This window comes from Photinus pyralis, unplaced genomic scaffold (genome assembly GCF_008802855.1).
Source record: "Photinus pyralis isolate 1611_PpyrPB1 unplaced genomic scaffold, Ppyr1.3 Ppyr1.4_LG1, whole genome shotgun sequence".
Classification (NCBI taxonomy): Eukaryota; Metazoa; Arthropoda; class Insecta; order Coleoptera; family Lampyridae; genus Photinus; species Photinus pyralis.
This window is the reverse complement of record NW_022170249.1, coordinates 20,950,076-20,968,176: the sequence shown is the minus strand read 5'-3', so window position 1 is coordinate 20,968,176 and position 18,101 is coordinate 20,950,076. Positions and strand designations below refer to the sequence as shown.

General features: G+C 35.5%; 1 protein-coding gene across 1 annotated transcript; it reads right to left on the bottom strand.

The window, feature by feature from the left end:
* Window positions 1-9,383: 9,383 nt before the first annotated feature.
* On the bottom strand, window positions 9,384-18,101 carry LOC116160422 (elongation of very long chain fatty acids protein 7-like). Its single transcript, XM_031473617.1, has 5 exons — window positions 17,997-18,101; window positions 10,319-10,509; window positions 10,186-10,266; window positions 9,841-10,140; window positions 9,384-9,792 (listed from the first exon to the last, which is right to left on the bottom strand). The coding sequence occupies exons 1-5, from the start codon at window positions 18,055-18,057 to the stop codon at window positions 9,484-9,486; spliced, it is 942 nt and encodes a 313-aa protein (XP_031329477.1). The 5' UTR covers window positions 18,058-18,101; the 3' UTR covers window positions 9,384-9,483.

Sequence of the window (18,101 nt, the reverse complement as noted above, 5' to 3'; positions counted from 1 at the left end):
TACCGTTCTCAGACAATAATTGTCTTCGAACGGTAAAAATCCCTTACCGTTCTCCATACTTAATATACTATTTAGCACATGACTAAATTACTGTATTGCATTATTTACTTTTACGCATATACTTCCTTTTAGCAATGAAATATTCCAAAAATACACAATTACAACATTGATTAGTTTAGCATATTTCATTTGTCCTTCAGAATCTCGAACGCCACCAATATTATACCAAAATTCTTCCACATTTAGTGTGTGTTTGTAGTTGACATAAAAAATGTTGACTTCCTCTTCGTGTCTTAAATTTTTGAATTCGCATACTAGTTCATCAATATCATCCACATCATAGGGGCCCTATGGGCGGTTGTCATCCGGGATATACGAAGGTATACGGCGTATACTTTGCTCTTTTTTTCCTAGAAGCGTATACCATGCCCTTTTGTTAAAAATACGGAGGTATACGCCGTATATACGCAGCAATCCACAGTTTAAATTGGGAAGCCCTCACATTGTACAGTGAATTAAGGCTCCTCTGTAGTCAATTTGTATTTCAATGTTATTGCAATTGGTTAGACCACCAACAATACACATCTCTAGACGATGTACCTACTCCTTGAGTGAGAGCAACGATGTATCTCTATCCTTTCCAGTTTTGCATATTCTCTTCATTTATTGTTAAACACAATAGACCACGTATAATGGTCAAGGACTAATATTATGTAAACAAGTTTAGCGAAAAGCTGTACAAGATTTGAATGGAGATGCACAAATGCCTATTTCTTTTACTATTGCGTAAATTACCTGGTTCTTAGGTCATTAGTGGACTAGATTAGCATTGTTTGTTAACATTTTTAATTACCCCTTTATTTCCTGTGAGTTTTTCTAATCAATTTGACTGATTTATAGATTTTTATAGTTATTAGATAGACATGTGCATGAATGAATTCACTTAGGACTTAGGTATGGTAGAGCCTAATAAACCGGCACTTCGAACACCTAAAATAAATCTCTTTATTAACACTTTTTTTAAATAAATTTGTCAGTGTCGCCTATTAGTTATCGTATCCCGTTTAGAACTTTAGCTAAAAAAGGGAATTGGAACATTTTTTGTAACAGTTAAAATGAACAAGTGTAATCGAATTTCTTTGAAATGGTAGGTTCAGAATGTGAAAACTATTGGGCGCAACTTTCTCGCCAATTTATTTGTAAAAATCGAAATTTGTCGCGCCTTTATTTTTTTGATAAGCGGATATTCCTGATATCTGATCATATTGAAAAAATAAGTAGCACTTGTCTCTCTAAGTCTCGACTCAGTAGTAGTGTTTGCGAATTGTGATACTGTGCTACCCGCTTGTGTGGTGGTCATGCGTTAGTCCAAAAAATCAAAACGGTGCCACATTTCTACACAAGAACAAATATGCGGCAAAAATGTTTCTAATTACTGGTACAGTCGTATTCCGCCTAGCTAGGGCTTTAGCTAAAAATTGGGCTACTATTTGATACCTTCCTAAACAAATTTCTTGAAGCATCCTGATAGAATGAAAAAGGTTTTAGAAATCAAAAATTATTTCCAATGTACCTACAATAAATATGCATTTAGTACACTTTTCGTCTTGGGAATATGCGACAGTATGATTCACAAATCAACAGCATTCATGAACATTAGCTAATTATATAGTAATTTATCTAATCCATATCATTAGGAACGGTGTAACAATGTGCAGGATAATGCCAGGTAGTTTCTTTTGTTTTCCCTTTCAAGTAATGAGTTCTCGCCTCAGAAGTTATAGTGCAATATGAGTTGCCTATCCTTACGTTAGCGTTTTGATTTTTTTCTAAAGATCGTGACACATATTTTTTAAAATATATGCGTTATCATAATAGGTGGAAATAATATCTTTAAGTACCGCCGTAGGAAATACTGTCGGATTTCCAAATTGGTGCTGTAGGTTTTTCTACTCCCATTACAACGGCTGTTATTTACGAAAAACAATTTTTCTATTCATCGATCTTCCTAAAAAACTTAAGACCGATATTTCAACTTTTTTTAAGTACCGCCGTTCTTTTCATCATTGCAAAGAATATCCACTATCGAGAATTTGTTAGACTGCAACTACAAAAGCAGCATTTCATAAGAAAATTTAGCTATTTTTCCAATATGGCGGATTGACTACAGAGGAGCCTTAACGTCCTTGGGCTGTATCCTGCTATAACTTAAGTATAACCGTAATATAACACTTATGATAACACATATGGTATAAGGTATAACCTTCACATATGTAATGAAATTCTCCATTTTTTGGTTCGTTGAGATTCTTTAAAATATTAAAAGGAACCACAAATGTTTTATTGTTTCTATAAAGCAATCGATTTCGGGTTAACCACCCATCATCAGGCTATGCTAAAAAATATCACATGAATTTGAAGTTGAACACAGGATTAAAATTATTACTGTCATTTGAAATATTTCAAATGACGGTAATAATTCTTCTTGCATAAGTTGCTGAAGTCGTTTAATGCGGATGTCTAGTTCCGTTTCCACTGCCCTACTTCTGGATGTATACCAATTTTTCTTCTTATTTGGCGTTATGAGATGACCTATGAAATGTTAGGTTAGCATATTTATAATTATACATGATTAACTTTGGTGTACCATAACGTTGACTGGCAGAATCTCAAAACGAGTTGGTGTCGATCACAACATTCTTGGAACGAGACGTACCAGGTGTTGGAACCAAAGTCGTGGCTTACTGTTTTAGATTTCGGGATAATGCGGACAGTTTAAAACAAAATCGTTTAACAGGTCCATTATGTGCAAAAGAAGTACAAAGAGCTTTAAATGCTTTAGTTCGGTTAGTACAAATCAAACACTTCTCATCAGAAATTCAAGCGCTTACTGATAAAAAAATCATGCCAAACAGTAGCAAACTGTTACCATTGAATCCCCATTTAGACAATGAAAATATTTTACGTGTGGGTGGTAGGCTTATTAACTCTAAACATACAGAACTGAAAAAACACCCAATCATATTACCGGCAGACGATCATCTAACAATATTAATATTACGTCATGAGCATATCAAACAGCTTTACTGTGGCCCTATACACTTTTATCATCTATCAGAGAATTGTTTTGGCCATTGAAAGGCAAAATCATGTGTAAGAAAATTTGTAAGGAATGCATCATATGTTTTAAAAACACACCAATTTCAGTGATACCACAGATGGGCCAATTGCCGACTAGTAGAGTAATTTCAAACCCACCCTTTCATACAGTTGGAGTGGACTATGCTGGACCGCTCTTTTTGAAAGACAGATGTACTAGAAATCCCAAACTAATAAAGGGTTACATTGCTTTATTCATATGCTTCACAACAAAAGCGATTTATTTGGACGCAGTTACCAGTTTATCAACAGAGGCTTTCTTAGATACTTTCAGGAGGTTCATAGCCCGTCGAGGAAAACCTGCCGTTATTTACTCTGATAACGGGTCAAATTTTGTAGGGGCTCATAATGAAATGAAAAAATTTTTAAATGATAAGAAAACGAAACACGATATCTTTAATTGGAGCTCCGATGATAACACTGAATGGAATTTTATACCTGCCAGGTCGCCGCATTTCGGTGGTTTATGGGAGGCAGGGATAAAATCAGTAAAGAATCATTTAAACCGAATAATGTCAAATGCAAATTTGAACTATGAGCAACAGGTGCGGATCTAGGGGGGGGGGGGGTCACAGGGGGCCGGTGACCCCCTCCCCCCAGTCCATATAAAAAATTTACATCATTTTCCCCGATTGGGGGTTTGGCATGGACAACCTTTTACCCTAAAGCGGCGTACAATTTTCGCGCATGAACATTCGTGCGCGGAAATTTGTTTAAGTGAGTAGCGGCTAATACTTATCTTCTGAATTATAATTCGTCAGACTGGCTCTGGCAACATCGTAAGCGTAACAATCGAGAGTTCGACTGACATGACAACAGCATATTTCACGTCTTCCTTTGAATGTGTAGTGCGCAACTCCCCACCCACTTAGGTACTTGACTGACTTACTGAAGAGTACAGTTACTTTTCGCCTTGCGATTTTCGAAAGCCGACCATGATAGTGTTATACAGCTATTTGGACTGATTCCAGTCAATTTACAAAATGTTGAGAATCAAACTATAGTTGAAGCCGCTAAGTTTTATGAAGATGACCTGCTTGGTTCCCTATTAGAGCTGTCTGGAGAATTAGAACTGTGGAAAATGAAATGGGCGAATGAAAATGAATCAAGAAAACTTTCTTCTGTTCTGGAAGCGTACACAAACGCATCCAGTTCTTTTTTCCCCAATATTCAAACCTTATTTCACATACTTGCTGTTTTACCAGTGACAACTTGTACGGCTGAAAAGTCTTTTTCTTCATTACGACTGATTAAAACTTACTTGCGATCGACCATGCAGGAAAATCGCTTAAATGGGTTAGCATTATTATATATTCATAAAGATATTGCTATAAATGCTGAAGAGATATTGGATGACTTTGCAAAACGTAACCCACGCCGACTTCAGTTACAATATTTGTAAATAGAACGTTTGTTGTATTGTGTTATAAAATAATCTTATTCGCTATTTTTTGTTCTTCTACTCTCTATAAATAAAAAAATTAACTTAGCGTTTATTTTTTAATTTTGAAAATCCACAAAAGCAACCCCCCCCCCCCCCCGAAAAATATGTCTAGATCCGCCACTGATGAGCAATGGTGTACTGTGCTTGCACGTATTGAATCCGTCTTCAATTCCCGACCCTTGACCGCTCTATCCCACGACCTTTCACCATTAACTCCCGGACATTTTCTGATTGGTCGACTGCTGAGTACTCTGCCAGAAACCTCACTACAGGAAGTCAACGTAAATCGTCTCTCAAAATACCAACATTTGCAAAAGTTGGTCCAACACTTCTGGGAACGGTGGAACAAGGAGTGTTTATTTACACGAACTCCAAACAAGAAGTAAATGGAAGAAGACAGCCGCACACGCAATCAAAGTTGGGGCATTGGTTCTAGTAAAGGAATCAAATTTGCCACCCCTACAATGGAAATTGGGCCGTGTAGCAGAAGTGCATCCAGGTCGCGATGGAGTTGTGCGAGTTGCTTCTGTGAAAGTGCGAGATTCAGTTTTCAAACGAGCAGTGGCGCACCTATGTGTTTTACCAGTGAATGATAGTGCTGCAAAATGACACTTTTAGGTAGTTTTATGTACATTTATGTAAGCGGAACTTCGTGGAACATGAAAACATCACGTTTTATTACGGCTCGCTAAGGCAGCTTTATTATAACAAGGGGTGCGCGAAGGAGCGCGGCCCACATATGAGGACTTCGTACGCGACATCCAAGAAAGACGGTCGAGAAATAGAGCAATGTATCGAGCTATTGTTACTGTTCAATAAACGCCCATTGTAAATTGTCGTATAGTGTTTAATTAAGGGGTGTAATACCCCTAATCCTTTATACCGTTAGTGAATCTCTTACATTTATATTTCATTGTTTTTGTATTTTTTGAAAAATTTTGTAATAAGCGTTTTTCAAGCGCTTGTTAAACGGGTTTCCCCCACTACACGTAGCTGTGTGTACACTCGTATATAATGTTTGATAAAATAATATGGTTTGTTCTCAACCTCAAGAAGTTTAGTTTATTCATCAATAACAGCTAATACATTTAACAGGTTGAAGGCTGTATTGGGCAATTCATATTCCCCCTCCACTAGTTCCATTGCTTGTGGAGTTGGTTTCGCGTCACTGTCGATGACATCAGGTATTTCGATATCCACAACTTTTAAAATATCATCCGTTACATCGTTTTCAATAGGAGGCTTGTATGGCCCTCCTTCAGTGGCCATTCTTTGCTTTTTTTCTTCCGCCAACTCCTTCTTGCGGCGAGATTTGAGCATGGATGCTTACTTTTTTCTGCCGCCGTAATGCAGTCAGTTTTTAGCGCATTTCCACAAAAATTTAAAAAAAATGCGCTATTGTGGCCACTTTGTCCGTCCGTCCGTCCGCTCGTTTTGCGACGCTACTAGTTCTTTATCTTAAGAGCTACTGTTCTACTTTTTTCGCTATTTGGTTCGTTATGGTGTCGAGTCTTGTACCAAGGAAGGAATTTTTTCTGTACCGCTTACAAAAAAAGTTATTGTAAAAAAAACAAAAAACCGTTTTTTACATGTTCCATAATTTTACACTTTTGCCGTTTATTAACGATCCTAGAGATCGTTTATAATTTTGCATTGCTATCTGTCGCCTGCCGGTTTGTCTGTCCGTCTGTTCCTTTGTCTGTCTGTCCATCTATCTGTCCGTGTGAACGATAACTTTGTTTAGAAATGTTCGATCGCTTTTACATCTCCGTTAGTTATTAACTGAATTGCATGAAATTCAATATGGGCATAGCTTTAGCCATATAATACGCAATGCCAAAAGTTGAGTCGAATCGATTCAAAATTCACAGTGCCCTTTTCGCATTTCGACCATTTATAAACCGAATTGCAAACTTTTTTACTTATAAAAGTATTTGAATGAAATTTGATACATAGGCACTTGGAATAAAGGAAAATCAAACGTCAATTTCAAAATTTGGTTTGCGCATGCGCAGTGCCAACTTTTTTATTTATGGAAGAATTTAAACGAAATTTGATACATAGGCACTTGGGATAAAGAAAAATCAAACGCCAATTTCAAAATTTGGTTTTGCGCATGCGCAGTGCCAACTTTTTTATTTATGGAAGAATTTAAGCGAAATTTGATACATAGGCACTTGGGATAAAGGAAAATCAAACGCCAATTTCAAAATTTGGTTTTTGCGCATGCGCAGTGCCAACTTTTTTATTTATGGAAGAATTTAAACGAAATTTGATACATAGGCACTTGGGATAAAAGAAAATCAAACGCCAATTTCAAAATTTGGTTTTGCGCATGCGCAGTGCCAACTTTTTTATTTATGGAAGAATTTAAATGAAATGTGATACATAGGCACTTGGAATAAAGGAAAATCTAGGGCCAGTTTCAAAATTTTATTTTGCGCATGCGCCGTGCCAACTTTTTTATCTATGGAACTATTTAAGTGAAATTTGATACTTAGGCGCTTGGACCAAAGGAAAATCTTAGTTTATTAGTTAGTTATAGTAAATTAGTTTTAAAATTTAGGTTTGCGCATGCGCAGTTCCAACTTTCTTATTTAGAGAAGCATTGAAATGAAATTCTTCTCATAAACTGAAATTGAAGTAGCACGTCAACAATGGATTGCCCATGTGCAACGCTATCTTTCATATTTGTGGGCGGATTTTTACGATTTTAACAGAAGTTGCATCTTACAAATGGGAAATGAATGCAAGTGGAAATGCGCTTTATGTAAATCGTTTACGATTACTTTTTAACTTGTTATTATTGCCTTAAATTTATTTTCGCATCCGTACCGTATTTATATTTTTTAATTAATTTTAAGGTAATTTGTTGCTACTTTCCGTTTCAGTAATTATAGGAGGGGGGGGGGGGATATTGTTCGCTTTTCCACAATTGCTTAGCTAGTCTCAGAACATGTTTCAATCATTTACCGTCCAAATTCCCAACTTTTCAAACGAACGATAAGTAATTCCTTAAGGAAAAGGCTCTCCATTCTGTTGAGCAATTCCTTAATATTAATATAACTTAATTTTTTTTTTAGAGGAGGGTTCGACAGCTAAGGTCATATCCCCTTTTAATTCTCATCTATGTAACCACACATCTAAATTTTCCCATACACTTTTCAAGAAATTCAATAAATTTCTAGCTTTATCCCAGCTGGTAAAATTCTGATTATAATTTGGCATAATAGAATACTGGACAGTCGTTTATTATATGGGCCACCGTGAGGGCCATCCTACATCGATTGCACTGTCGGGGATTAGTACGATTCAGTAGATGTTCGTGGGTTATTTGAATGTGCCCTATTCTCAGACGGTGCATCTTTACACTCTCTTCTCTAGTTGCGCCTGGCAGTGTAAACGTTCCCTTTGCGATGGGTTTTATTTGTGAAAGGTGAGTATTTGTTGCTGTCCATTTTTCTTGCCATTCCGTGTGGCATTCGTTTTTCATGTATTTCCCGAGGTCATATGGAGCAGCAAGATTAACTTCCACCTGCTCCACAAGTGCCGCCTGATAGGCAGCGCTATTCGCTTGCTCGTTGCCTTCAATACCCACATGGCTTGGAACCCATATACACGTAAGTAATTTCCCTTGTGCGAGGATACTATTTAAGGCAGACTGACATACTATATTCATAGCGTTATGTGAATAATTTTCCGTAAGATCATGCAATATATTAGCGCAATCGGTGACGATTATGAACCTGCTACTATCATGGAACAATACAGGACCGCTTGCCATAATGCATATTGTCCAGCGAAATGGATGGACGATATGGTATTCAATCTCCACTTATATGCTGCACCTTCGGTGACTATGGCACTACCCGTCCCATTTATAGTTTTTGATCCGTCCGTATATATTACTTGGTATGATGGATATTGGCTAAGGATCATCTCAAATTCCTGCAGGTAAGTGTCTCATTTTGTAATTTCTTTTTTGTGCCTTATGAGATCTTTTATTATGTTTATTTTCGGTATCACCCATGGTGTAACTTCCCATATCCTCTCATCCAACAAATTTGGAAGGACTACTCCCCTCTGATCGAAATATTCCTTGTGCCTAATATAAGCTGGTCGAGTAATGGTAGGTGCTGACCTGTACGATTGTACGTCTACATTAAATAGCTCATTATTAGGGTGTAAGGGTAGCGATGAAAACTTTCGCGAAATAACATTTTAGATCTAGCTATACCTTTAACGTTTTGATGGTTTGTTTTTTTGATCAGTGCAATTATATTTTTATTGTACAAAGCAAGGAATATACATTATTATTATTAATAATATTGAACTTCATTTTACATTGTGTGGTCTTAGTATGATCTAAGTTGTTGTTTTCAGTGTTCTGGCGAAAGAACCATCGTAAAAATATTTTAGTGATTAATTGATGTAAATAAATGATCTAATAATGACCTAACACTTACAAATAGTGGAAGTGTTTATTTTCCCCCACTTTTTCATTTTATTTTAGCTGTATGCTACATCATTTCCTATATTTTTGCCTAATGGGAACTAGCTTTTTCACGGAAAACGCTTTGGGGAGGTAGGTCGTCATATAATATTCTTAAACAGAGGTCCACTCCACTCCTCAATAGTAATCCAAAAGCAACCGTTACTGGGAGCTACTTAGAAATGGTCAATAATGCTCTTTAGAACACTTACTCAACCTGAAAACAAATCTTAGTAAAGGCGTACAAAAACCTTCATGCTCGGTATCTTGCATAATGTCAAAATTATCTTACAATTATTATACTAATTTAATTTAAAATGCTTCTCAACACGGCGTTCGGAAAACACATCGGTAACTTTTATTACATGCATAAAACAGTATGATTTAATCAAGATTGTTTTGCGTGGCCATTTTCGGATAGTATGCCATTTTCGGACAGCACGCCATTTTTTGACAGCACTCCATTTTTAGATAGAACTCCAGCTTCTTTGGCGCTTCCATTAGTAGTTCCATTAGCGTGACCATTTTTAATCACATTTTTTTTATTGCTTTCCGCATACGCTTTATTGTAAAAGTCCGAGAACAGGTAGTAGAAGAAGATTGCGTTCGGCAAGGTGAAGAACATTGTCCACTTTGGATAGCCGCAGTCGTAGAACAGCAGTTGCATAGAGTGTAGGAAGGCTATGCAAAATTGGGACTAAAAATGCGTGTGCTTAGTATATCGCGTTTGTAGTCGTTATCTTACCAATTGCAACGTGGTGATGTACTTTTTCCACCAGAGATACTTCTGATATTTTGGTCCCATGGCCGCCATCATGTAGTAGAAGTACATAATAATGTGGACGAAACAGTTTATGACGCCTATAAATGTACCGTGACCCCCTGGGAAGTACTTGGTGGCTCCCCAACTAACTAGGGGCATCACTGTGTGGTGGTAGATGTGAAGAAAGCTAATCTGCGCATTCTTTTTTCTTAAAACGAAAAAAACGGTGTCCAATAGTTCTGTGAGTTTAGCAAGAAAGTAGATGTAAACGCCTCTTGCTACCTAAAAGAGAATTGTAACAGGAATGCAACAACACTCATAAATTACCCTCATGGCATGGGGGCTCCTCGAGTGATCAACGGGTTCACATGTCCAGCTATACCTGTACAACCAAGCACCTTCCATGCCCTAAGAGATTCAACAGTCGATTAAGTTATTTACGCTGCTATAGTTGACTTACTTCATAAAATAAATAAACGCTAACTAAAACTTGCACAAAGTTGTAAACGATTAAGGTGTTTTTTAATTCGTAAGGTTGTCGGTCTTTCATGAGACGAGGGCCCAAGTTTAAAACAAAGTATAGATAGAATCCTACTATAGCTAAGCCTGGAAGCGGGTCATTGATTAAGAGCCAATCGTTGGTGCGGGGATCTGAAAACAAACCATTTAGAAACATTGATCGCCAAACAATGGTTAAGTATTCATTAGACGCATCGGCAATTATGGGCGTTGAGCTTTCGAAAAACGGTGCATCATGATGATTTTATATCGAATTTTCACATTTTCTCTATGTCAAGGCGGTGAAATTTCATTTGTTTGTACAGCAAATAGGAAGAATATTAATAATGGATTGTTAATAGTAATTTATCTTAATTTCGAAATTCCATTCACGATATAGACTGTTATGTTTTATTTATCAACGTATAGTCCTTATAGCAAAATCAAAGTAGAGCGGATTTTGTTTCTTCGTCCTTTCAAGAAGATGCATTTTTAGGTAGAACAACGATGCCCATATGCAATAATGCAATAATGTTTGCTTTTAGAATTGTTAGGACATCGTAAAGATTTATTTATGCCACTCTCTTTTAATTAAATGTTTATTTTACAAAGCACAATTCAGGCTTAGAATATTACTTAGATTTAGTACGCATTTAAGTAGGCTACCAATTTTCTTATTATCATTTGAATTCAAATCTACCAATCCTGGCTCTTAGTCCTCTGTACTGTGTTCCTAGTGTTTGATGATTCGATCATTCTTGTCGAATTAAAAAATTAGTAACTTACCCATTACAAAAGAATTTGTATTGTAAGTAGTACCTACTAATGACAGATCGTTAGACAAAGTTATACATTTTAGTTTTATCATAAGTTAGCAATTAAAGGGAGTTATTAAATGGGTGGAATTATCAAATGTTGTTGCAACCGCCGTAATGAGGCTATTAATTAGGCGAGGACGGTGATATCAGTTTTCTTTTTATTGCACAATGCCTCGTTCATATAGTACTCGATATTGATCAAATAATAAAATTATAGTAAAAATTACGATCAGTTCTATTCTGTAATCGTCATCTAGAAATAATTGGGAAGCAGAAGCTAGGATGTAACTGAGGAGCAAGCGAATATTAACATACAGTCGCCTGCACTTCTCCTAATCCTTTTCCAGTACATAACACGTAACAGTACTTCACACTTTTATGTTCTTAATGCGATTCATTTCTGTTCAAAACGGTTCCATTATTAGTAAAACAGTACAGCTGCTTATGCGTAACGTTTCGGATTTTATTTCATTTTTTCAGTGACTGTTTTACACGGGACTAAATTCACGTCGTCCGTCGCGAGACGCTTCAAATATAACATACATATACATATATTTAAGAAATACTATCGTTCAGACATGTAGAGTTGGTGTAATGAACTGGTTGTGTCGCCGTTAAATGCAGGAAATTATATTACTTTCAAGTACATACAATATAAGTATACTTACTTGTATTACTCAGCGACTATAATACCAGCCCAGTCACATTATGTCACATTGGACCAAGCAAATATGCAACACCATTTTCTGTATTAGAATTTATTGTAAGACTAGATTTTCCCCCGCGACATCGTACGGCTTACAGAATGTAAAAATAGCACGTTACGCGAAATAGCACAACGAAAAAAGAAGTTAAAAAAAACCCGATCGGGCCCAAATGTGAATCTAAATCACCCGCAGAGATATATAAAAAAATTTCATGAAAACCCTTCCAACCGTTCACGAGGAGTTTAGTCACAAGATACGTACAGACAAATTTTATATGGATATGAAGATTGTAAATTTAACGAATTGGATTACGCATATTTGATACTATGTAGTTTTGTAAATTCATCAACAATATCTAATACTTTTGCCAACTGCAATAATTGTAAAATAAACAAAAAGATGATCAAAAAGGTAAAGTAATGCCTATTTGTTTTGATCCAATTATTTAATACTCTGAGATGGTACATACAGGCAACAAAAAAAGAGCGAAGGAGTGTGAGAGACGAAACTGTGCCTAAATGGGCGAACGAACAAAGCACGATCGCTTTGTAAAAAAATGAGTCAACCATATGCAATCAAATTAAACACAACCTGATTATTTATTTTGAGTGCTGAGCTGGCGTGGAGATAGCAAACGAAAAATTAAGGTTTGTCTAAATATACAATGTGCAATGAATGACGTAAATCAGTTTATTTTTCCAAAGTTGGAGGGTTGTCGTGAAGTTAGCCACTTCAAAATTTTTTCTTTGATCCACTTGCCTAATGTGCAAACAATGTGCAATCAAATGGATCATACACCTTTTACTTTTTGTGTCTCAAATAAGCAATCATTTCTTTAAATCAATATATTTCTTTTTACAGTTTATTTCCATGTTCCATCTAAAAAAAGATCTCACTTCAACCGAAAATGCTCAAGTTATATTGTTGTTGAACACGGAATCATCGTAAAGAAAAGCGCACGGCTGAATTAGGTACTTGTTGAAAAACGTAAGGTTACTAATCTTTTGTTTATTTTTTTTAATGTAAATAACAAGGAAAATAGGAAAAAAATTTTTTTGGTTTAAATCGTTTTCTTGTCCTCACTTTGTTCGAATTACTTTTTTCATCTGCTGGATTTACAAACGGAAAAGTTTCAACCAAATTACAATATTACGTGAAAGGACAGGTGGATAATTTTTTAGGTCAATAACAGTTCCGCCACCGAACTATTTTGAGTATTTTTGACTGATTCGTCGTGTTTGTTCAAACCCACCCGAAACAATAAATTGTTGTTCGTCGTTCAATTCGCTTCCACCGTCCATAATTCTTTACAGAAAACTACAAAATATAGTCGCGATATTAAATTGTCCGGATCCGAGACGGTTCGGAGCCTGGCTTGGAAAAGTTAATGATAAAAATTCATAATTATATATTGTAACGTGATTTATTAATTCGGGTTCGATTTATATCAATATTTATTAAACAAAACTAAAACACTATAAAATCCGTACAATTTATATCGATTATTTATATCACACACTTCGAAATTTATATCAGCTTTTCGCGCTCTATGTTTCGTCCGTACTCGATCGGTAGTAGACTGCCGCGATGTTCGGTCCGCAACCATTTATACACGCAAGCAATGTAAGTCCAGTACATTCTCGAATGTTCCTACTATCGCGCGCGTAGAAAATTCCAGAGCGCCAAAGGCGACGTCATGTCTGGAGCATTTCCGTTACAATATAAACAAGACTATTGGGGCAATTTTTTGTCATGTTAATATTACTGGAAAAATTTGTTCCTTTGAAAAAAGTTTAATTGCATCATTGTTCGGTGCGGCAGCGCCTGAATAATTATTTTTGTAACGGATAGGTTAGTTCGGTGCCGGAACTATGACGCAATGTGACTGATGTGTTGTTGATTTGACCTTAAGTTAACAACATGGAGTGTTATGGTGATATGTTTTGATAGTTTTTGCCAGAATTACTTAACCTCGGCACTGACCCTATTTTACTACGTAAAGAATATATTTGCACAACTAGACATAATGCATCTACGTGGTTCTAGTATAGTAAAATGGCTACTATTCTAGATCCACGTGGAACGACGGAGGGAAAAATTGATGTTATGTTATATTGATTTCATTTATTTTACAGCATTTGCATACAAATGCTATATATATAAATAAACCTTTTATGACCATTCTCCCACGGACTAATTGCAAAAAACTCCAAAATGGACGGTTACCGTTTTGCATTTCTTACATTGCAAGATGTCACACGTTAACGTTTGGTTTAATATCCCAAAAAAGCATCTAATACAAAGAAACCCACATAGTTATTTGTACAACTAGAGAAGCAAGTTTTTCAACTCGAGTTCAAAATGTGACTCATGAGATTCCGACAATAAAACATTTTTGACAATAATTCACTCACTTTGCTGTGAGGGGATCCGCTTATATTCAATGATCTTTGATGAAGGTCCACATTGCCCCCCCCCCTCCCCTACAGAAACCACATATTCCTATACCAATCCAACTGCAACCCTGATATACTGGATATAGCCCTTCATAACAATTTTCCCAGTCCAATTTTCCAAAAATTGCTACTTGGATTAGATTCTGATCACCTGCCAGTCATAATAACCCTTGAAATGCAGTCTCAATTTATCACTCAAAGTCCTAAACTGATAAAGGGAAAAATAAAATGGAATACCTTTCGAAACAAGCTCCAGCAAAATATCAAATGTCCAACACAGTTACAAAACGGGGCTATCAATTCTTTACTAAATTCAATAAACCAAGCAGTCAAGATATCAACCACCACCCAAAAACACACTAGCATTATACCACAACACATACAATACTTAATTAAAGAAAAGCACACGACCAGGAGATTGCGGCAAACAACCAGAGAGCCACAAGTTAAGAAAGAGTTAAATATTTGACTGAGGCAAGTAAAACATGGATTAGACGAACATCGAATTAATGAGTACAGAAAAGAGAGAACATGTTCAAGTTGCAAGTACAACCGAAAGATCCGACAATGTAGCGCACAACTAAGCGTATACCAAAGGAACCACATTTTATTCCTACTATAAAACTATACAATAAATTATAGTGAAATATTCGCACAACACCTAATTGAAACTCCAATAATATCCCTTATTGCAACTACAACAGTTAATTGAAAATAAAGTCAATCAAATTTTCCCTCCCAATCCAGATGAAATAAAAGCAATAAAACCTAATGAGATAACAACAATAATGAACCAACTACCCAAAAGGAAAGCACCAGGACATGACAGAATACCAAAAAAATCAATAATGTACATATAGTCGCAATATTGAATCTTGAATGTATGTCTACCGATGAGAGACTCCTGCCACATGGAAATACACAGGGCGTAATTTAACAATTGCTGCAAGCTGTAGCTAGCGCCTTCAGTTTTTGTACGAATTTAATGCAAAAATACTACAAAACGGGGATTGTTTCCATGGTATGCTACAAAATTTTGAAAAGTTAGTTTTGTGTGTGAAAAATTCCAATCAAACGTAACTTTGATATTAATCATTAAATTTAGGGGGACACATTCCATCATGTTGCATTGAACAACTTTCATCCAACTTAACGGAGCGCCGGCTCATTCTACCCATGATGCGTCTTTGATGAACCTTTTTGAAAACAGATGGATTGGGGCTAGAGGTCCGTGGCATTGGCTCCCTAAATGTCCAGATATAACGCCAATGGGATTTAATGTGAGGGGTCATATAAAGACAAAGTTTACTTCACAGGTGCTTCTCGTGAAGAACCGGAAGTTAGGGTGAAAAGACCTTTTGATGAAACTGATGCAGTAGAAAATTCGAAAGGCGACTTCCAACGGCGTTCATTTGGAGATCCTATAATGTATTGAAAAAAAATAGAATTCTTTTCATATTTAGTGATATAAACTACCATCAACAAATGGTAACAATTATAACCGAGATTATAACCCTAAAAAGACTTGTTTGACGAGCCTACGAACAGATTTACTTCAAAGCTTTCATAGTCACAGTCAGAATTCTAGAAAATCTAAAATAAAACGGAAGGCATAACAGATAGGAATAGAGAATGTAGTATATGATCGATGTAGAGTTTTTTTTTAGATTTTTGAAAGTGCAAAAAAGTAAAGCATGTTTCATTAGAAAAAATCAACTTTTTAAAATTGACAATCAGTTTTAAAGCACCCTCTAGAAGGGTGATCAAAATTTAAATTATTCTCATGTAGCATCAAGTCATTGTTGATTACTGAAGACTTTTTAAAATTTTAATCAACCGAGTCAGAGGTACAGGGCTCAAAAGAAAAGCAACCAATTGCTTAAAACCGGAAGCGAAACGATCATGTAAATATTTTAATTCGATTGGTCATCAAAAACTATGTGTTGATATTCAAATTTCTAGATTTAAATTATTAATGCGAGCCTGAATATGTTTAAGTAACGGTTTGCGTGAAAACATCCTGTATAAATAAACCTCTAGTGACCATTTTCGAAAGACATATCACTTACTTTCTAAAATATCAAAAAGCATAAGGTATAGAAGGTTTAATGTTTTTGTTTAATTTTAAAAATAAGTGAGTCTTTCTAAAAATGAATTAAACGTTTTTTTTTTATTTTTTGCGGTTATATTACAAGGTACCTACCTAAACAAAATCAACGGAATAGAAATTATGAGAGAGATAAAAATGTAATTTGTGGTAATAATAATAATAATTTATTGTCTCTGATCAACGTTATTGACATGATCACAATGAAAGTTTGGTATAAAAAACACACATATACATTAAAAATTACAAAAGAACAAAATATAAATATTATATCACATATTCTATCACATATAGGTACATGTCAGTTGCCTTGTAAAAACATTGTACAATCGTGTTCTAAAGAGGACTTGGAGACGCCCTATGAAAATAAATTGATTGAATGGTCTTTTTTTTCTTATGTCGCGTATAAATTTTAGTCATCAAAAGCGCCCAAAAACTGATCCACAACATTGGGAAGTTTTGGCAGTGTTTATTGTTTCGAAAAATAACCGACCATGCTTGTGAAAAAGCCGGAGTGTCTAACACTACAATATTCAATCAAGATTATACACGAACATTTGGGTATGAAAAAAGAGTCTGCTCGTGGTCGTTTTGGTTATTGAATACCTACATGGCAAAAGGGTGAAGTTTATGGTAGCACGATTGAACGCTTGAAAAGATTTCCATCTTAACTGTTCCTGATTTGGCACTGTATTAATCACAGATTGCCATTTTTCTCAAACATTTAAAGAATTTGTTCATTTAATTACTTTTTTCTTCAGAATGGACACATTCGTCTAATTTAGGTACTTTGACAAAAACGAGCATATTAATACGTAAGGCCATAAAATTGAGTTACTTCCGACTAGAATGTTTTTAAAGAGGGCCACAAAATTGTTACAGTTTAATGATGATTACGATATTAACCTCAACGTAAAACGAATGGTTAAAAATGTTAGAATGCAAACCAAATCGAAGTAATTTTTCAGTTTTTTTTACCACAGAACTCTTCAAATTAATGTTTGTTTAATTTCAAAATAGTTATTACATAGTTGGTAACGAGGGAGAGAATTTTAGGGAATATTTATTTAGAGCAAAACGGTGAGATTAAGCGCAAATGAGTAGAAAGTGCAACCATTTTAATTGAATGAGTTTAGTACTTTTCTCCATGTGAAGTATTACAATAAATAGTATCTGTGTCTAGGTCAGACGGCTACACTTTGTTAAAGATTTTGTGCAAATTTAAGATTAATGTTATATAATGTCGCACAATCACGCTCAAGTAATACCGAATTCAAATTTGGTCCAGCAATTATAAACGCGCAGAAACCTACTGTAAAGGAAACGTCTTTTTAAAAACCATTTAATCACCAAAGCACCTAACCGCAAGTAAAAAGAGGTTTTAATGTAATTTATTATGAAATTACTATTCCCTTACTAATTGAGACAATAATAATAAAAATAAATTAGTTCCTCGTTACGCAATGGCGTATTTAGAATCGATTTTAAGATTACGTTGTTTTTACAAATCGTTTTATTAACTAAATTGTGGGATAGTATAAAAATTTCTTACCGGCGAGATCCGTAAATACGAAGTCGTAGTATCTCTTAACCGAATTGTTGTAAATCGACATTTTCTTCTTTATTCTGCAATCCTTCGGCTATTCACGCACAATAC